The sequence below is a fragment of the Bos mutus genome, chromosome 2 (assembly GCF_027580195.1).
Source record: "Bos mutus isolate GX-2022 chromosome 2, NWIPB_WYAK_1.1, whole genome shotgun sequence".
Classification (NCBI taxonomy): Eukaryota; Metazoa; Chordata; class Mammalia; order Artiodactyla; family Bovidae; genus Bos; species Bos mutus.
This window is the reverse complement of record NC_091618.1, coordinates 29,191,414-29,212,012: the sequence shown is the minus strand read 5'-3', so window position 1 is coordinate 29,212,012 and position 20,599 is coordinate 29,191,414. Positions and strand designations below refer to the sequence as shown.

The following is a 20,599-nucleotide window of genomic DNA, read 5'->3' as shown; positions in this document are numbered from 1 at the left end:
TTTATCCAGTCAACAGAATATTGAGCACTTACTGTGGGTGAGACCTGGTACTGGGAACAACATGCTCGTTGCTCCTAGTTAGATGAGTAGTCCTTGTTAAAGTTCAGTGTCATAGAGACAGCAATGGTGGCCAGCACAGAAATGAGGCATCCTATTTGAACTGGGGAGTCCAGAAAGGCTACCTGGAGACGGTGACACAGCCTTTGAGCTGTGTATTTTTAAGTCTAGTAGACAAGAAGGAAAGGGCTCTAGGGCACCCAGGAGCCCACCACCACGTCCTCAGGTGCACGGTAGCCAAGCCTGCTTTCCCTCATAGCCACGGGCCCCCACTGCACACCACCTCGGGGCTGGGTGAAGACAACTGTCCCCTTTACCCGCTGCACACACACTAGGGAGTGACACTTGTAGAGACCTGAAGGTCTGAGATGGCAGGATGCACACGAGAAGCTACACGTCGGGTGACATTCAGGGGGCAGCAGCATGAAATCTCGTTTCCTTATCCCTTTCTGCCATCACTTTGGTGAACCTGTTGTGCCTCATTGGTGGGGAGAGATGTGGATTCCCATAAGATGACTACGTAAGTTGGAACGTGAGCCTATTGTGTGTACATGACACACACTCAGGTGTGTGGTCTTATAAAATCACTGGTAGGGTCTGACCCCTCCCTTTGTGCTTGTTTCCCATAAGTGCGCAGAGTGTAGCTGTGCCCTGCACAGTATTTCCATAGTTTGGACTTGGTGGAGGTCCATTTTCTGTTACCTTGAGTTTGCATTTACTGGCATCAAATCTGGTTTTAGCTGTGATGCTGTTTTTCACCCACTATCATTTTGAATAGTGGCAGTGATTTTTTGGTACTCTTCTTGAGAAGGACTCCCACACAGGTCAGTCTTTGCAGGAAAAGAGGGCGATATCACGTGGCTTTTGCAGGCTTTTTGTTGGTGGAAAACAGCAGCAGTTCCTGTAACTATAGGCAGGAATGAGAATCTTCCTTGGCCATTGTTCTCCTATCAAAATACAAAGCCCTCTCCCCATTGTCATTTGTGTCTTAAATAAAACTTGAGCAAGAAAATTCTCTGCTATTTCCTTCCCTTTAGCCACTGTGAAAATACTTGATTAAGATGCCAGTATTTCATTCAGAATTATCCCAGATGTATGACTTCTTATAGAAGAGTCTTGTGTTTCTCCCCTGGATGCTGTCATAAAAAGCAGGCTCACCCTTCCCTGCAGGTGTAAAAAAACTGCAGAATATTTTTCATTTAGAAATCAAATGACCATGCAAAACTGACTATTTGGAACCCAGAGATACAGACTGATTCAGAGGTTTTGCTTTAGAGGAAAGATTGAATGAGGGAATGCAAGAGACAGGCTCTCTCTCCCCAAGATGAGCCCAGACTGAAGCCTGGGATTTGGAATAAAGAAAATTTCTCTCTTCTTCTTGCCTGTATATTCTACTCCCGGACCTCTCCTGTCCCAGTGCGGCTGCTGGAAATAAAATCGCTTTAAGTAAAAAGAATGTTGATATCTAATTCCATTTTGTTTCTTCTCTTTTCCACCAACACATTGGTTGGAATTTAAGCCTGTATAGTTGGCTAGACTCTTGAAGAGATGAAATTACCGTCTCAGCTACAGAACGCACCCCAGAGGTCAACAGGAGAAATCCCTGCTCTTGTCTGAACTTGTCTCACTTAGTCCGTGGAAAGCAGAACACATCAGGGGCAGCTTGAGAACTGGTGAGGGAGCAGTACATGTAAAATCTGCTTCTCACATGATCTTTGAGCATTCAGAATTGGTTGATGAGGAGGAAGGTGTTGGCTGGCTTCTCTGCCACACCCAGGCTTGCCTTATTCCTAGGCACATGGGTGTCAGGTGATGGAAGGAAGCCACTCATGTAAACTTGTGGACGATGAGGCAGAAAGGTGTGAATTTTTCTTTGGAGAAAGAGGAAAGAGCTCTCTGAGTGAGAGAAAGGGAGCATGTGAACAGATTTCACCTGGTGGCACCTTAACGTCCCAGTCCTTGATGAAGCCAGCTCATCAAGGCATGAGGGCAGCAGGAAGTCCACGGAGAACACCCTCAAAATCTAGTGTTCTTCTCCCAGGGCCCCAAATGATGACTGAGACTGGTTGCCCAAGAAGTGCTAAAGCAGGGCTCTTGCTTGCCGGGGTACCACTGTAGCCTTGTGTCTGTCCTGGGACTGGAACATTCCCAGCTGTCTCTCTCCCCTTCAGGCTGACGGACTTCAAGGATGCAGCTGCTACTGCTGGAGGCACCTCGCACCTCACCTGAGCCAGGCCATGAGGCCATGTGGCCGTGATGTGGGCTCCTCATGGCCTCAGCAAGAACAGAGCACTACGATATCAGCCTCCGCCGGGGACACAGCTTGAAGCAGAGTGGGCCCACGGGCACAGCGCCTACCCCGTCACCCGAGAAACCCTCCGAGGGCAAAGTCTGGGCTCAGGCTCATCAGCAGGTGAAGCCAATCTGGCGGCTGGAGAAGAAACACGTGGGGACACTTTCAGCAGGGCTGGGCCCAGGCCTCTTGGGTGCACCCCCGCAGCCAGCGTACTTCTTTTGCCCCAGCACTCTATGTAGCTCCGGGACCACAGCTGTCACTGCGGGCCACAGCAACTGCTGTTACCTGCACTCCCTCCCAGACCTGTTCAGCAGTACCCTGCTATACCGCCGCTCCAACTACAGGCACAAAGCATACCAGCAGCTGGAGTCTTTCTGCTTGCGTTCAAGCCCATCAGAAAAAAGACCTTTCTCTCTCCCTCAAAAGAGGCTCCCTGTCAGACTCCCTGCCAACAAGGCCACGTCTTCCAAGCTCATCCCCATGGCATCCTCATCCACGGAACCATACTCCTCATTGGGAGCAGCCGGGGAAAGTCTTTCAGGGAGGAGCCTGGCCTCTGCCATCTCAGGGAAGACCCCATCTCCACTCCCCTCTTCTTCCTCTTCCTACAAACCCATGCTGAACAACAACTCCTTCATGCGGCCAAATAGCACTAAAGTGCCTTTATCACAGGCCACAGAGGGCCTGAAGCCAGTATCCTCACCCAAGGTCCAGCTCATCTCCTGGCAACACTCAGGGGGCACCGGAGACTGTGCGTTCCAGTCTGTTGAGCACAAGGCGCCCAAGAGCAGTGGCCCTGCCCTAGACGACGCCCCTCCCCACAGCATGCTGTCTACCCCCAGCTCCTTGGACACCTCTGCCACCAGTGTTGCCTCTTCCCTCTACAGCCAGAGTAACTTAGTCACCAGGACTCAGTCGTATTCCTATGGCCTGAAGGGTGACCCTGTTTCTCAGACTCTGACTAAGGAGGTTCGGTTCACTGAGGCTGTGAGGAAGCTGACTGCAAGAGGCCTTGAGAAGAAACCAAGGCAAGGCTACCATTTTGAACAGACTTACTTCATGAACCCCAGCTTGCAGTGGGATCTCCTCAACCAGAACAGGAGGTGGAAACCTCCTGTGGCCAGCCAACAGGTCCCTCAGGAGGACGCTGGAGCAGACAACAGGGCCCTCCCTGCAGTCTCGGACCCCGGGGGCTTGGACAGTGCAGTCTTCTGTACCAAACGCATCAGCATTCACCTCCTTGCCTCACATACCAATGGGCTCAGCTATAGCCCTGCCTGTGGATCTACGATCGACTCCCCACTTCTTGGAGAAGACAAGACTCCAGTTCCGCCTTCTCCATCTCAGCCCCTTGGTGTAGCCGAGGTGGCCACCCGCCTCTCTTCCATCCATCTGGGCAAACTTGGGAGAGAAGGGCCTAAGGAAGCCAGGGAGCTGAACTCACCTCCTAGGACTGTTGGGTGAGTTGAAGAAAGTGTTTGGTTCATTTCAAGTAGTAGGATGTACACACACCTGGTGACACTGACCCTGTGTCTCTGAAGGTTGGGTTTTATTTTCTAAGTGCCCTGGAATGTTGGTTTTCACTTTAGGGCAGAGATTGGCAAGCTACACCTTTCAGGCCAAATCCTGCCCTCAGCCTGCTTTTGTAAATAAGGCTTTATTGAAATGCAGCCTTATTCGTTTACTACTGTCTATGGCTGCTTTCTTGTTTTAATGATAGTGTTACATAGTTGCAACAGACTGAATGACCCACAAAACTGAAAATATTTACTCTCTGGTCCTTTAGAGGAAGAGTTTGCTAAGACCTGCTTTAGGTTATAACCAGGGAAAAATAAGAATTTCAAACATCATGTGTTGGGGACTGTGATTTCTCTACTTAATTCCAAACCAAATCAGGTTCTCAGTCACTCCTGGTATGACAGCTGTTTCAGAGTTAGGACACACACTTAACTGGCTTCTTGTGCCTTGTTATTCCTCTGGAACCATGGCCCACCAAGGCCTTTTCTGAGTTTCTAGAGAGAGGTCCAGGGACCTTTGATGTCTGTTACCACACATTGACTGATGGTGTTTTATATTCAGAACTTTGTATTTATATACTATGAGGGACTTCAAGGAAAATGGAAGGCAGAGTACCTCTCTGTGGAGTCAGAGACGTGGGGTTGAGGAACTGTGGCCAGGCTGAAGCTCTGAGAGCAAGAGGAGTGGGCTGTAAGGCCCAGGCAAGGGCCAGCAGACTAGTGACTAAGGAAGAGATGAACACTGGGAAATGATGAAGGAAGGAGAATCCAGCGTGACCTCTCTTACGGAGCTGGCTGGGCTGGGGCATGATTCTTTCTTACAGTTCAGCTACTGACCTCCAGCTAGACCCGGTTGAAACTGAAGATCTGGAGGAAGAACTACTAGATGGTTTGGAAGACTGCTGCAGCCAGGTTGAGAACGAAGAGGAGGAGGGTGAGTAGAGAACTCTCTCGCCTCCAACTGGGAATTGGTCACCACTGCTAGGGAAGGGGGGCTAATGATTATATACCAGCTCCTCAACTCACTTTGTCACCTGCATTTATCATTTACTTTGGGGGTCTGAGGGCGGGAGTGGCTTTGGGGGGGCTTGTTCTCTAGTCTCCTGTCCCCCGAGTCTTGCCTCTCCTTGCAGCTTTTGAGCTCAGGGGAGGCAGTGCAAGGCAGCAATGGGTGCTTGTGGCTCTTCGAGAAAGCTAAGCCAGGATGTCCGAGGAAGAGCCGCCTGGGCGTGGTGACTGAGTAGCAGCCTCTCCCACCTGGGCCTTCTTTGTTCTTCCCCCAGGAGACTCAGAGTGCTCCTCGTGCAGTGCTGTCTCCCCCAGCGAGTCGGTAGCAGTGATCTCTCGGTGAGTCCTGACTGTGTAGGTTGTTGGCAGACGCTCATTTACCTTCTCTTGAGGATTATAAAGGGAGGAATCACCCAAGTTATTAATTAATGGCCCTGTTAACCGTAACTCACTTTGGCCGAATTTTTATAGTTAGGACTTTAGTTTTCAAACAGGAATCAGTGGGAGGGAACAGAAGTGTATTTTATCAGCTGAGCTTAAAATCAGTAGTGTGTTTCTTGTGCTGCGATTCAGTCTTTAGGCTCCAAGAAATTGTTCAAGTAAAAAGCAAATAATCTCAAGAGGTAGTTAGAAAATTAATAACTAATTTCACAAAGAGACAATGTTTGAGGTAGATTCTTAGTTAGGCTGCACACATGAGGATATTTGCCACCTTGCCTTTTAAATGTGTCCCAAAGTCAGAAACAGTTCTGAGATAGATAATATCACTAATTGGAGCTTTTTTTCAGTGCTCTTTTGCTCCCTTTGGAAGTTGGTTTTATAAGACTAAAGTTGACCTTAGTAATAAATTTAATTTAAAATTCTGTAGCTATAATCTAGAGTATTTTATTGACTGCCCTTCATGGAATCTGAGGGATACCCATCTCTACCTAGGAAACCAAGAAGTCCATCTCTTAATGTAGACCCTCTTTTTGTAGAACAGATAATTGTAGAATGGTGCATAACCGAGATGTGGAATCAGGGGGAGGAAGGAACACAGGACACTGTAAATGAGGACATGTCTTTATGCTAAAGAGTTTTAGAACTTGCTTACAGATCATATAGACCACCTCTCTGGGTAGAAAGTTAACATTCTTCAGTATAATCTTCCTTGTTTCCTTCATCACTTCCAACTTTGTCTCAATATGAGGCTCTTATCTTCATTAATTATTTTTAGATATTTAAAAAACCTCACAAAGTACCAACCATTAAAGTTTTTTTTCCTTTAAAAAATAACTTCTAAAAAAAAAAAAAAAAAAAAACTTCTACTGAAAGTGTAAAAAAACCAAAGTTCCTATTCTAATTTTAATTCTACTCTGGCCATACATGTCAAGGCTTGCCTAGCATGTGGAGCAGCCAAACTCTGGTTGCTTTCCTTTGTGTTGGCTCTGCCTTAGATGAAGCTGAGAGGAAGAGTTAGTCTCATCTAAGATTAGTATGGATGAGGCAGGCTGCATCTCTGAATGTGATGGTGGCTGCAGCTGTCCCAGTTTTAGAGTTCCAAACCAGCAAGGTGGAGAGAGTTGTTTAGAAAATGGAGAGACAGAATAGGGACTTTCTGTGAAGGTTGGTAGAAATCCTGTCATAGGTATCCTGTATCTGGTGCATAAATTCTGTTACTTTAAGCCTAACCCATTGCTCTTTCAGATAAGCAAATCTACTTCTGGCCGTATATATTAGATGTTGACCAAGGACTTCCACTCGCTCAAAGAGAAACACATTTAACGTTTAATTGACTTGGAGCCTCTTTTCCACACTTCAGGGTTATCTAGGTTTGTCTTCAGGCCTAGTTCAAGACAGCTCCACAGCCCTTTGTTTAACTTTTCTGATTTTTAAGATAAAATTCACAAAAGGTGTTGGTTAATTCTATGTTCATTAATTAATTTCTACAAAATGCACAGTCTATATGAGGCTTAAAACATGAGGTCAAGCAAATGGAGGTTAAAGAATTCTAAACCACTTTGCATTTTGACTAAAATCAGGCATCTTTTTGGATTGCTGAAATCTTATTTTTTCCCAATTATGAAAGATTTATTTATTATAGAAAATTTTGCACAGAAAAATCATTGAAAATACTACCTGTTTCCTCTGTCCAGCAATAGTATATTACATTTCCTGTTGAATATTCTTTTTCTAAGAATCATGTGAAATTAGAAATGGCATTGGTCAAGTTCAGCCTCTGTTTTTTCGGATATGAAAATTGAGGAACAGGGAAATTAAGTAACTATTTGCAAGGTCAGGGTTTTTAGTACCGCTAGACCAAAAGTCATGCCTTTTGAGGTTAATTTCAGTACTCTTGAGAGGCAGCTAACAAAGATTTTCTTTTCTTTTTTTTTTAATTAAACTTTTGATTTTGAGACATTTATAGATTTTCATGCAGTTTTAAGAAATAATAGAGTCCCTTAGTTCTTTACCCAGTTTCCCCTGTGGTAACATCTTACACAGCGATAGTACAATATAATGTGACCAAGAATTAACGTTAATGAAGATGTGAACGTTTCTGTCACTGTAAGAATGCCTCCTGTTGCCCCGAGAGCCACGCCCACTTCCCTCCTATCTCATCCCCTTCTTAACCCTTCATAACCAATAGTTTTGTTGTTCCAGGAATGTTATTCAAATGGAATGATAGCCATACGTAGCCTTTTGGGATTGGCTTTTTTCACTCAGCATATTCTCTACAGATTCATCCAAGTTGTTACACGTATGCATAGTTCATTCCTTTTTATTGCTCAGTAGTGGCCCGTGATATGGATGGACCACTTTGTTTAACCAGCCACCTGCTGAAGGATATTTTGTTTCCAGTTTTTGACTATACAGATAAAGCTGCTCATTGTGTACATATTTTTGAATGAACCTTTAAGTCTTCATGTCTCTGAGATAAATGCTGGGTTCTATGATAATTGCATGTTTAATTTTTTTGAGAAACTTCCAAAGCTATTTTCCAGAGTGGCTGTACCATTTTACATTCCTGTCTTGTCTTTGTTTTTAAATATGAACTCATTGTTTTTGATTTTCAACAATCTTAAATTCTAATATTCAGTAAATGGAAAGTCTTTAAAGTAAAAAAATTTGGAAATGAGGAATAGAGTTGAATTAATTGGATTTATTTAATTAATTGGAATTAATATTTAACTCAACCCAATAAAATTCATTAAAATTTTCTCAGGTTTGAAACACTGAGGTGTTTTATGTACAGTGCCTATTTCTGTTGTGCTGAAAAATAACAGGTAGAGTATTTCTTTATAAACTGAAAATTAATCTTAAATAATAAATATTTGTGGATCACATCAGCCTGATATAGAGGGTCATAACTATCCTCTCCATTTTCAATGTTATCTGAAGAAATTATCTGGGTCTGTCAGCTTGTGTCCAGTAGATAGTCTAGGTCTTCCTATTTGAGACTCCTTGAGCTAGCCTTGATCAAGACGTTATTGGAATAACAGTAGTTCCTTTGAAACTCTGACCTGGAATAATACTTACTGATTTGCCTACAGGGAACGTTGAGCAACAGTGCCACCTCTTTCTTGTACTCACCATGGCCACTGCTCCAGATTCCCAGACTGTCTTACTGCCACACTGTTACGTAAAAGTCTGATGTCTGATGTCTCTGTTTTCAAAACAGCGAAGAGCATTCATCCATATATCTTCAGATAAATATAAAATGAGTTAGAAGTAGCACTGCTTCTTTTCTTTCTGTTGCTTTTTCCCCTTTTTCTTTTTAAAAACCTCTTTACCTCTTCTTAGTTCTTTCTGTCTTTTCTGCTTTTCCTCCTCTTTTTTTATCCATATCATTCTTTTTCTCTCCTCATCTATTTCTCTTTGTCTAAGCATAGCATATTCCTCTACTGCTGCTGCTGCTGCTGCTGCTAAGTGCTCCACCCACTTAAACTCCTTACTTACTCTCAGAGCCACTCTTCAGGGACCTCCCCAGCCTATAGCTCATCACAGGAAATTTTAGTTGTATCATAGAATGCAATATTGGAAAACTTTGTCTTTAGGTGACATTTATGGTGTGATTGTGTATAGGTTAGCCTTAGCATGGATTAATATTTGCAGAGTAATTATTGAGCACTTGTCTCTGTAGAATCGCAGTGTAGAAGATAGCACCCTGAAAGAAACGATGTGTAACGGTAACAGCACTCAAAGTTGTGGCTTTGCCTTTCTCTACCGCATGGCTGTTTTTCATTGTAGGAACTGCATGGAGTTTCTGACCAAACCCCTTTCCAATGAGAAAGTTGTTCGACCAGCCCTCATCTACAGTCTCTTTCCCAACGTGCCCCCCACCATCTATTTTGGCACTCCAGATGAGAGAGGTAAACCTGGCCGAGTGTCTACCTGGAACAGCCCCAGGAGAAGAATGCTAGTGAAGCTGGCGATAGGGTGGAAGGGGTTTCCAGAATGGCTGTGTTGGTGCTTGGTTACCCCCCTGGTCCACCAGTCTGATGAGGGGATCTTTATCTGGTCCATCCTTTAGCTAACCCTCTCAGCCCCATAACCTCATGCTTCACTCTTGACCTTTAACCTTGTGTCTCTCCCCTTTTCATCCTCTTCTTCTCTCTGTGTTCCTCATTCCTGTGCAGTCCCCTTTCTTCCCCAAAGTGTGCTCCTTTGAAACTCTGACCTGGAATAATACTTCCTGACTTGCCTACAGGGAATGTTGAGCAACAGTGCCACCTCTTACTTCTACTCACCATGACTCTCCTGCTCTTCTCCACACCCTCCCTGCCCCCCACCCCCCGCCCCCTGTTTTCCCCAGTGGAGAAACTTCCCTGGGAGCAGAGGAAGCTGCTCCGGTGGAAGATGAGCACAGTGACCCCCAACATTGTCAAGCAGACCATTGGACGTTCCCACTTCAAGATCAGCAAGAGTGAGTCACTTGCCTTACTTCAAGCCTGTCCTCTGCCCCAGCAGATGGGCCCTGGGCAGGAGGGAACCCCTAGATTAGCTCCTGCTGTGTGAGGATCCTGTCCTGAAGTTTCCAACTTCATAAGAGGACATAGGTCTGAAATCCCTCTGCCTGGAGCCTGTTCCTCAAAATTGGAAGACAGAGGGCCATTGTTCTAGTCCCGACCCCAGGGCCTCATGTAGGACAGCTCCATGGCAACTCCTAGAAAACCGGGGCTGGGAGCCATGCCCAGGCTCTGGTGGTATTTCTGGGGCCTCTGAGCCACTCTCTGTCCCAGGGACCGAGCTGCTAGTAAGACTGACTTCCTGATGTGCCTTCTGTAGGGAATGATGACTGGCTGGGCTGCTGGGGTCACCACATGAAGTCTCCTAGTTTCCGATCCATTCAGGAGCATCAGAAGGTAGGGGCCTTTTCTGAGCTGCTCTTCCCCTGGACTTGGGCAGAGGAAGGTTGGTAGTAGAAGTAGGGAAGAGGAGGATGACCATAGTGAAGTCAGGAGGGCTCAGAGGGTGGAGAAAGTATGGGAGGTGGGTGCTGTGTGAGCCCCCAGTGGATCATGCTCACCTAGTAGGTCAGCTACAGTGTCTTGGACAGATAAAGCATCTAAGACACTTTTTCCCTGGTGTATCTTGAGACGCAATGCCTGTTTTCAGTTTATCATGTTTTTCCTCTAACCACTGCACATTGCCTCTGTTCCTCCAAGCTGAATATGTGTAAAGAGGTCTAATTTGAAGTGAATAGTCCCTTTTCCCCAGGAAAGCCAGGTGCTTTTCTTTGTCCTAGAGGCATGGAAAAAGACTTAACAGGTTTTTCTTTACTTTTACGGTGAATGTTATGTCTGTCTTAGTTACTCTTTTACGTCATGAACTATTGACTCCTAAAGGGCACTACATTGTGTTGTGTTGTGTTTGTGTTTTAATCGTTTTTTGGTGGATGCTCAGCGCGGGATACTTAAGGACCTTTAGACAGTGACAGTCAGATGGAACAGGAGCTTAGAATGTTGGAATGGTGTAGTGAGTCTTGCTGTCTTCTCGTGGTCTCACATGGCCCTGTCTCTCCCTGCTCCCACCCTCTGTCCCCTCTGCAGCTAAACCACTTCCCAGGTTCATTCCAGATTGGGCGCAAGGACCGACTGTGGCGGAACCTGTCCCGCATGCAGAGCCGCTTTGGCAAGAAGGAGTTCAGTTTCTTCCCCCAGTCCTTCATCCTACCCCAGGACGCCAAGCTCCTGCGCAAAGCCTGGGAGAGCGGCAGCCGCCAGAAGTGGATTGTTAAACCAGTGAGTGGTCCTGGCGGGCAGCAGGCAGGGCCCGAGAGTGGGAGTGCCAGAGTATTGGGCCAGGTAGACAAATCCTCTCCTCTCCTCTCCACTCAACCTCTAGCCAGCGTCCGCTCGAGGCATCGGCATCCAGGTCATTCACAAGTGGAGTCAGCTCCCCAAGCGGAGGCCCCTTCTGGTACAGAGGTGAGCCTGTCTCCAGCTGTGACCCCGCTCCCTGCTTCCCACCTCTTCAGCCTCAGAGGGCCCCTTTTCACCACGTTCTTTTGTCCTTTGTCCTCCCAGCCAAAGACCTTCCTCAGCCCACTCTTTAAAGGTCTTTATCCTGGAAACCCAGAGAAGGCAATTGCACCCCACTCCAATACTCTTGCCTGGAAAATCCCATGGATGGAGGAGCCTGGTAGGCTGCAGTCCATGGGGTCTCGAAGAGTCGGACACGGCTGAGTGACTTCACTTTCACTTTTCACTTTCATGCACTGGAGAAGGAAATGGCAACCCACTCCAGTGTTCTTGCCTGGAGAATCCCAGGGACGGGGGAGCCTGGTGGGCTGCCGTCTATGGGGTCGTGCAGTCAGACACGACTGAAGTGACTTAGCAGCAGCAGCAGCAGCAGATACTGGGAACCATTAGCTGGCTTTTGCTGTGGCTCAGTTACCTGCCAAGCCCTGTCTCATCTCTCCTGTCCCTGAAGCTGGCCTTCTGTCTTGTCCCTGAAGCTGGCCTTTCTCTTTGTAGGTATCTCCACAAACCCTACCTCATCAGTGGCAGCAAGTTCGATCTGCGGATCTATGTTTACGTCACCTCCTACGATCCTCTACGGATTTACCTCTTTTCAGATGGACTCGTCCGCTTTGCCAGTTGCAAGTATGTGGTGGTGGTGGCGGCTCACCCTGACAGCCTTGGGGATTTGCTTTTCCTCCAGGGAGGGAAGCTGGAGAACACCAAAGAGGAAAATAACCTATGTTTTGGTAGTTTTTATTAGCAAAGGAGAAGGTGGAGTGCCTTTGGGAAAACCTTGTCTTCCTTTTCTTCCATGTGACAGCTTTACTTGTACATCAAACACTTCTGACACCACCTATAAGCAGATGGTGGGTTCTTTTCTCCCCACACAAAGCATTTCTATACAACACCAACTGGCTCTCCTACAGTTGAACTCAATTCTGACATGTCTGTCTGGGGACATCATCAGATCCCATGGGTCAAGGGCTGAGTCTCACCAGGCTGCCCCTCCCTCCACCACCTGTGATGCCAGTCACGAGTGCAGGTGGCTCCCTGTGCGTCTCACCAGTGGGCTGTAATCAGAGGTTCCCATGAACCCCTGCTCGGGGCTGTGGGTATCAGTTTGGTTAATTTTCTAGAGCAGCTCACAGAACTTAAGAAAACACTGCTTATATTTATTGATTTATGAAAAATGGATGTGATAAAGGATACAGAACAGGGGGATGGAAGAGATGCACAGAGCAAGGCGTGTGAGGAGAGGCACCAAGCTTCCATGCCCTCTCTGGGCGGGCCGCTCTCCCAGCATCTCTACAGGTTCACCCACCTGGAAGCTCTCATATTTGCAGAATTTTTACAGAGGCTTCAGCACTTAGGCTTGATTGATCATTAGCTCCATTTTCAGCCCTCCTCCCTTTTTTAAGATAATGGGAGTTGGGGGGGTGAAGCTGAAAATTCCAAACATCTAATCATGTCTTGGCCTTTCCAGTGACTGGCTGTCATCCAGGAGCCATCAGGAGCTCACCCAGTGTCGCCTCGTTAGAACAAAAGATGCTCCTATTACCCAGGAAATTATAAGGGTTTCAGCAGCTCCGTGTCAGGAACTGGGGTCAAAACACCAAATCTGAGAACAAAGTTGCTCCTTATACTTGTACCACTTAGGAATCTACAAAGGTTTCAGGAGCTCTGTGTCCGGGAGTGGGGCAGGGTCCAATATATACATATTTATTATTATAAATCACAGTATTACATGCAGAATGGGAAATAAGGGGGTTCTCTACTTCACTAAACAGGGAGGCTCTGTCTACAGAACTGAGGTGGGATAAAATAGGAGATAAGTTTAGCTGTAGCGTTCTAGAAACCTTACCAGAAGATGTGCTTCTCAGACTCTGGCATCCGCAAAGATCTGTCCACTTACCTGCTCAGGATCTGGAGACATGTTTGGACCATTATCCATCTGCTGTATCACCATCTCCCCTCTGCCTTTCCTCTCACTTGCAGGTATTCCCCTTCCATGAAGAGCCTTGGCAACAAATTCATGCACCTGACCAACTACAGTGTCAATAAAAAGAATGCCGAGTACCAGGCCAATGAAGATGAAACAGCCTGCCAGGGCCACAAATGGTACCCAGACAGTGTCCCCATCAAGTGGAGGCCTGCAGGAATACAGGGTTCTAGGGTTTGAGGAGGTTTCAGGGGAGTGGTGAATGGGAGGAGTAATATAAGACCCAGAGATTATATCATATAGATACTTGGCAATTCAGAATTGGTCTCTTTGTATCCAAACTCCTCTCTGTCCTAATTCAAAACATCAAAAGAAGACATATGAAGAAGATACCTTTGGGCCTCTTACTCCTTTTTCTTCCTCTTCACTGATCATTCTTAGATTCTAACCCTAAATACTCCCTTCTTCTCCCCCACCTCACAGGGCACTGAAGGCTTTATGGAGCTACCTGAGCCAGAAGGGAGTCAACAGTGATGCCATCTGGGAGAAGATAAAGGATGTCGTTGTCAAAACCATCATCTCGTGAGTCACACTGCTACCCTGGGTGGGGCCTGCCACCAGATCCTCTTTTTCTCGTGGGCCTCCACACTGCTGTTCTCTAAACTCTAGCCCATGCTGTGTTTCCGTTTCTGAGATCAGGGTTTAGGAAGGAATAGAGAAGACTTAAATCCTGCTGTACTGAACTGCATCCCTAGAAGCTGGCTCCAGGTCACAGGCATCTCTAGAGTTGCTTTTCTTGGGTGGCTTCCTTTTTCCCATCTCTGAGCCACTCCATGGGCCTAGGCAGCTCTAGGCAGGGTCTTTGGGAGGAGCTGAACTGAATACTTTATCCTCCCTGGGACCAGGTCAGAACCCTATGTGACCAGCCTGCTGAAGATGTATGTGCGGCGGCCTTACAGCTGCCACGAGCTCTTTGGTTTCGATGTCATGCTGGATGAGAAACTCAAGCCCTGGGTTCTAGAAGTGAACATTTCCCCCAGGTAGGTGTTCTCAGGGTGCACAATAGGAGCCTTTCCCTGGCCTCCTGATCCTATTTCTGCTCCAGTCCTGCTGACTTTGGGAAGACCTTTCCTTCCTTAAATCCCTTCATAATTAGTTTACTGTTTACTGTTTGTTTGTTCTTGCCATCATCTCAAGGTTTTCTGATATTGGAGACAGGCTGTTAAAAGTTGCTCTTTTAAACTTGATACCTACTGCATGCTTTTCCTCTAGCAAAGCAAAGTCACAGGCAGGAACCACCCCGATCGAGGTTATTCACTACCTGTGGGGCAGGAAGAACCCCACGATGATCATGAATTTGGGTGTAAATGCGGCTGGTGTTGACTTGGACATGTCAGTTTTAGTGTCTGGAAACAGTTGGACTGGAAACAGTTTTAGTGTCTGCTTGTAGCACTCTTTGTATGCTTTCCCCAAAGCCTCCACTCCAACTCTCCGCTGGACATCAGCATCAAAGGCCAGATGATCCGTGACCTTCTGAACCTGGCAGGCTTTGTTCTGCCCAATGCAGATGATATCGCTTCCAGCTCCAGCAGCTCCAGCAGCTCCACCACCAGGTCAGCCCCCTTGCTTGTCTGACTCTGGGAAGGGATGGTGTCTGGGTGTTCCTTCCTACTTGGTCTCCCTTGCTGCTCCATCTCCCACTGCAATATATCCACACACCACTGCCATGTCAGTGTTCCTAGAGGCATGTTTGGTTAATTGCTCCCCTGCCAAGGAATCCCTACAGGGCCTAGGAACCAGCTTTAAATTCCTCAAGCAGACAGTCAAGGCCCTAGCCGGTTTTTCCCAGGCACCCCATCCTTTACTCCTCTTCCCAGCTCATGTGCTCTGACAAACTGGATCACTCTTAGAACCTCAGGGTTGGAAGGATCCTTAAGGATTAGTTAGTCCAGTCTCCTCTCTGAATCGTGTGCTGCCTCTCATTGTTCCCCTATGGTATCCCTTCCTCTGCTCATGGGGTTCCTTCCTTCTGAAATTCCACTCAGCAAGACCTCCCTGTTTTGACCTCACCCATCCATCCAAGCCTAGCTGAAGGCAACCTCTTCATGAAACCTGCTCAATGTGTGGTCTCTCCTCCACACCTTCAAAGCGCTCAGAACCACACTTGAGGAAAGGGAGCTAATATTTAGTTGGTATGTCCTCTGTGTACAGAAAAGCCTAAAGTTCATCTCCAAAGTAGCCCATGAAGTTGGTATTAGTATCCTCAGTTTACAGATGAGGAAACTGAAAAATCACTGGGATTTAAGTGACCCATCCAAGGTCATTCATCTGCAGAGCTATAGAGCTGGGCTTCAAATCCTATGGGCTTCAAATCCTAATTTGTAGCAACAAGACTTGCTTTCCACATTGTACCTTATAGTTTTAGACTTGGCTCTGTGCTGTAGTTGTTACTTGATCCGTGCCATCCTGTGAGCTCCTTGGAGACCGTCTTTGTGTCTGTCAGTAGTAATTGTAGTAATGTGAAGTAAGGGGCAGGGCATCAGGGAGCCTGTCCAGGATCACACAGCCAGTAGGGCCAACCTGGGTATTTAGTAAGTGTTCACTCAGTTAAACTACACTGAAGTATACAGTGATTATTCCATGGTCTTTTTTTTTTTTTTTTTCCATTTAAATACAACTTAAAGAGGATGCTTTGTACCCTTTTAGTTCTTTTGTGGTGCTGAATCTTTGACTCTCGGGCTATTTGAGTGTAGTGCATTGCAGTCTGATCTACTCCAGTAACAAACTTCTGTCCATCTTTCTTTGTCTTCTCCTGAGGAGGGTGTCTTTCTGGGCTGAACCTTCTCTCTACATGTACTCAGGATGTGAAGCTGCTGACCTTACCCCTTGCCCCCTTCCCACCCCCTGTCTTAGCTTGCCCAGCTCACCCAGGGACAGATGTCGAGTGGCCCCAGAGTACTTCACTGCACAGAAGATGAAGAAAGCCTATTACCTGACCCAGAAAATTCCTGATCAGGTAGGAGACTGCCTTTACCCCAGTGCCAGCAGAAAGCTTCCCTGGTCAAACCTGTGGGGCCCCGAGGCAAACAGCTCTTCATCCCTCTCAGGCAGGATTTCTTACATACCCACATGCAAGGATTTGCTGGCATGTATGTCACTAGAGAGGACTTCCCTGGTGGCTCAGATGGTAAAGTGTCTGCCTACAACGCAGGAGACCCGGGTTCGATCCTTAGGTCAGGAAGATCCCCTGGAGAAGGAAATGGCAATTAGAGGAGAGAGCTGATGGCCTTTAGTATGTGTTAAGCAACCACTGTTCTTAGCAAAATACTGTGCCAGTCCACTCTTCTTGTAGACCTATTGACCCTATGGATTTCTTTCCCAGAGGGGCACTGAGCTCCTGGAAGGCTTAACTTTCTCAGCAGATAAGGGAGTCAGACGGAAGGATGGCAGACATAAGGCTGTGGCCACATCTGAGTTGCTGGATTCTGATCTTGACTTCATCAAACAAATCATTTAACATCTATGCCCCCTGGCTCTCCTCACCACTGCCAAGAATCTCTTCATCCTCTGAATAAGCTCAGTAGATTTGGGAATAGATGAGGTCCAAAGCTAGCCATCCCAGCCTGCCCTAGTGGTCTTTGGAAAGTCCTGGAGCCTTAGGACCCTGAAGCCATGCTTCCTACCCCCAGTTTCTTCATTCTCTGCCTCTGCCTTACATGCCTTGCCACCCTTTTTCCCCCCTGGTCTTCGGGCCGTAGGACTTCTACGCATCTGTGCTGGATGTCCTGACACCAGATGATGTTCGGGTTCTAGTTGAGATGGAGGATGAGTTTTCTCGCCGTGGTCAATTCGAACGCATTTTTCCATCTCGAATCTCTTCTCGCTATCTCCGCTTTTTTGAGCAGCCACGATATTTCAACATTCTCACCACCCAATGGGAACAGAAGTACCACGGCAACAAGCTCAAAGGTGATATGTCTTCCCTGCCCCCAGGAGGCCATGTTTAATGAGAGGTTAAATCCCAGTAGACCAAGAAACAGGCCTCCGTAGCAAGAAGAATAGGCCAGTTGATTCCACCTTCTTCTTCTTTTTTTTTAAGATGACTCTTTTATTAATTAATTATTTTGGCTACACTGGGTCTTCACTGCTGTGGATGGAGTTTCTCTAGTTTTGCAACAAGCAGGCTCTAGGGCCTAGGCTCAGTAGTTGTGATGCATGGGCTTAGTTGTCTCACAGTATGTGGGATCTTCCCAAACTGGGGTTCAAACCTGTGCCCCTGCATCAACAGGCAGATTCTTAGTCACTGGACCACCAGGGAAGTCCGATTCGGATTCCATCCTCTTGAGTCCCACCCTTGTTAATCTCATCCTAGGAGTAGATCTGCTTCGGAGTTGGTGCTACAAAGGGTTCCACACAGGAGCCATCTCTGATTCTGCTCCAGTGGTGAGTGATGCTGCCAGGATACAGGGGACGGCCCTGCCTCAGCCCCTCCCTCTCCCACCCTAACAGTTCAGCCTGGGTTGGGTGCGGGTCCAGACCCTCTCACTTCTTCCTAGGGTTCTGCAGGCCTCTGTGTCTCAGGACCCTTCCCTTTCAAGGGATACTTGCCTCTGGGATTCCCTGGATGCCTTTCTTTCAAGGATGAAAAGTGCTTTGTACCCTCACCTTCTTGTCTGGATCAGGAGGGGGCCAAGACTTACTCTCCCCAACATGGGCCCATTCCGGCAGGATCACCCTTTAGTCACTCCAAGGTAGAGCTGGAAAAGAGGCCTAAGACCCAGACACTCTCCCCTGATCTTGACCTAGCCCTTTTGGCCTCATTGCTTCCTTTGCTTCCAGTGGACTCTCCCGGCCTCAGTTCTGACTGTCCCAAAGGCTGATGCGACAGTCAGTGCTTTCTCTAAGCCAGAGACTGTCAAGCTGAGGTGAGTGCTGCCTGGACAAGGGAAGGGTGTTGGGGGTGAATTCAGGAAGTTTCCTTCCTTCCTCTCGCCGTATTCTGATGAGATCAGTATTCTCCAGCTGGGGGTTGGTGGGACTATCAGAATACTCTGTCACAGCCTCCTCTTCCAGGCAGCTCTTGATATGCTCGGTAAAGCTGAGCTGGAGCACAGACTCATCCCCAGAAGCAGCCACTTTCAGCCATACTGCAATGAATACTGTGAATGCCTGCTCTAGACTCCAAAGGGAGCAGACTGTGGGTTAAAGTCTCAGTTACACAGAGTCTCAGCCATTTCTTTCCTCCTGTTCCCTTCAGAAAACATGGCTCCACTGAGCGAAATATACCACTGTCTGAAGATGGGACCATGCCCAAGCTGAAGAAGACCCAAGCTGGCCTTTCCTCTCCTCCCAGGAAACTCAGTTCCTCAGAGGACAGTGAGGACACCAGCAAAGAGCCCAGTCTCTCCACCCAGTTGTTACCTGTGATCAAGTTCTCTGGGCAGACTTCGAGACTCTCCGCTTCCACCAGCTCCCAGTCAGCTGGTGGCTCCCTCCTGGCTGCTGTGAGCCTGTGACAGGCCTCTCTCCACTTGCTTGCCCAGGCATACCAGCGTCAGCTACCTCACGGGAACCGGCCGGCCGGGCAGCCTGAGCCCCCACCCCCTCCACTCTGCCCCTCCTCAGAGTATTTTTTGAAGTGGTTGAATTGTAGAGATGGGTATTCGGCGGGCTGAAGGGGTGGTTGGGAGGGGGAGAAGGTGAGACAGGTTCACTGGCTGGCACCTCATATCTCAGCAGAGAAGCTAATGATGGCTACTCAGCCTTATAAAGCAGGGTTTGGTTTCTACCTTCAGAGAGCCACGTGTGGTTTGTTTTGGTGCAGTGGTGTTGAGTTATAACTCAAGAGGAGAAAGCATATTGAACATATTTGGGCCTGAAGTCCCTTGCTCTCTATATAATTGAAGAGATTGCTCTGAGGGTCCTTATTTCCTCAGGTCTCACCCTCTCCCCTTCCCAACCCCCATCCTGAGGAGTCACTTTGAGAAACCTCCAGGCTTCCTCAGTACTTGGGCAAACAGAGACCATGACATGCAGAATCAGTTTCCTGTCGTCCTTGTCTTAAGGACATCACCACCTCCAGACTGTTTTTCCTTTCATGTACCCACCCATCCAGTAGCCCTTGGTCTTCCTGCTCTGACCTCACATCACTACTTGTTCAGCCTTCTAGACTTCCCTCTCACGGATGTTACCTCTTCAGCTCTTAGCTTTCTGTGAGGTGAGAGCTTCTGTGAACTTTGTGAATTTCTCATGGCTGCAGTAAAGGAGCCCAGATAATCCTAAGAGAAGGGTGGAGGAGCTGATGTTCCCCCTTCACTCTCTCTGGTGATCGGGGTCTGGCTCACAGGTCTCTGGGGCATGCAGACTCTGGTGGCCTGGCGGGCAGGTTTCAGAAACAGCCAACATTGTAGCATGAGCTACCAGTCAGGGCTCCTGGCTAAACTCTTACACACTGAACTGGATCTACCTCCTGCCCCAAGACTCAGCCAGCAGTGAGTGTTCAATAAATGTTGTTCACGTGAACTAGAGATGTCACAGGATGTGAACACCTAAACCAGGTTTCCTCCTGCCTGGGCTGAAGTGCCACCCAGGGGGAAGCCAAGGTGGGAGAGTTTGGACCAGAAAGTTTGTTTTCACTTGAACTATGCGCCTCCTTAACTTGACACCTCCTGGTTGCCTCTCGGCCCCCTCCCCAGCCCTACAGTCCTTTCTTTCTTCAGTTTATTTTTCTCCCAGCAGGGCCCAACAAGAAGCCAATTGGTCCCTTGATTCTGACACCCAGGTTTTCCCTTTAGTGCATCAGGCAGGAAGCTCTGCTCACGGTCTGACCCCAGACCGTGAACAAGGCTTTCTCTGCCTTTGTTCTTGAGCTTTGGAAAGATAGCCTGCTCCATTCCCTGCTCTGGGAGTTCTGTGGTGAGTTGGAAGGGAACCCTGGAAAAAGCCCTGAGAGGCCTGACTGGGTTCAAGGCCATACCGCTGATACGTGAAGGCCATGTTGACAGCTGTGAAGAAAGCTGGATAGCGAAGTCCTGGGGCATCACTGCTTGATGGCAAGGACTTCAAAGTCAGGGCCACAGGAGAGGTGCTTGACAGTCCTGTTCATTCTCTTCTGATAGCCTGGAAGCCAGCTCCCTCTTGTCCTCTGTGGGTGCCATGTCCTAGTGCAGATGTCAAAACAAACCTTGTGACGAGGACAGGAAGCAGCCTTCCTATGAGACCAGCCACCCACTTAAGCTGTTTGGCTGTGGCTGGTCTTCTGGTGCAAGGGCTTAGGTGCGGAGGCCTGACTGAGCTGTGCTACTCCCTGGAAACCAACTTCAATACCATGCCTCCG

At 47.7% G+C, this 20,599-nt stretch overlaps 1 protein-coding gene across 2 annotated transcripts in view; it reads left to right on the top strand.

Moving 5' to 3' along the window:
* The window catches only part of TTLL4 (tubulin tyrosine ligase like 4), a 36,718-nt gene extending 17,661 nt beyond the window's left edge, over positions 1-19,057 (top strand). Inside the window, exons 2-19 of one of the 2 annotated variants that reach the window (XM_070386709.1) lie at positions 2,229-3,813; positions 4,695-4,804; positions 5,154-5,217; positions 9,109-9,230; positions 9,674-9,784; positions 10,147-10,223; positions 10,911-11,102; positions 11,206-11,288; positions 11,838-11,966; positions 13,320-13,442; positions 13,747-13,845; positions 14,169-14,303; positions 14,739-14,876; positions 16,177-16,279; positions 17,022-17,232; positions 17,636-17,706; positions 18,103-18,188; positions 18,521-19,057. In XM_070386709.1, coding sequence (XP_070242810.1) covers positions 2,327-3,813; positions 4,695-4,804; positions 5,154-5,217; positions 9,109-9,230; positions 9,674-9,784; positions 10,147-10,223; positions 10,911-11,102; positions 11,206-11,288; positions 11,838-11,966; positions 13,320-13,442; positions 13,747-13,845; positions 14,169-14,303; positions 14,739-14,876; positions 16,177-16,279; positions 17,022-17,232; positions 17,636-17,706; positions 18,103-18,188; positions 18,521-18,779 — 3,600 coding nt within the window. In that variant the 5' untranslated portion in view covers positions 2,229-2,326 and the 3' untranslated portion in view covers positions 18,780-19,057. The remainder of the gene's footprint in view (positions 1-2,228; positions 3,814-4,694; positions 4,805-5,153; positions 5,218-9,108; positions 9,231-9,673; positions 9,785-10,146; positions 10,224-10,910; positions 11,103-11,205; positions 11,289-11,837; positions 11,967-13,319; positions 13,443-13,746; positions 13,846-14,168; positions 14,304-14,738; positions 14,877-16,176; positions 16,280-17,021; positions 17,233-17,635; positions 17,707-18,102; positions 18,189-18,520) is intronic. The other variant, XM_070386710.1, reaches the window with a different exon arrangement.
* Positions 19,058-20,599: the final 1,542 nt, after the last annotated feature.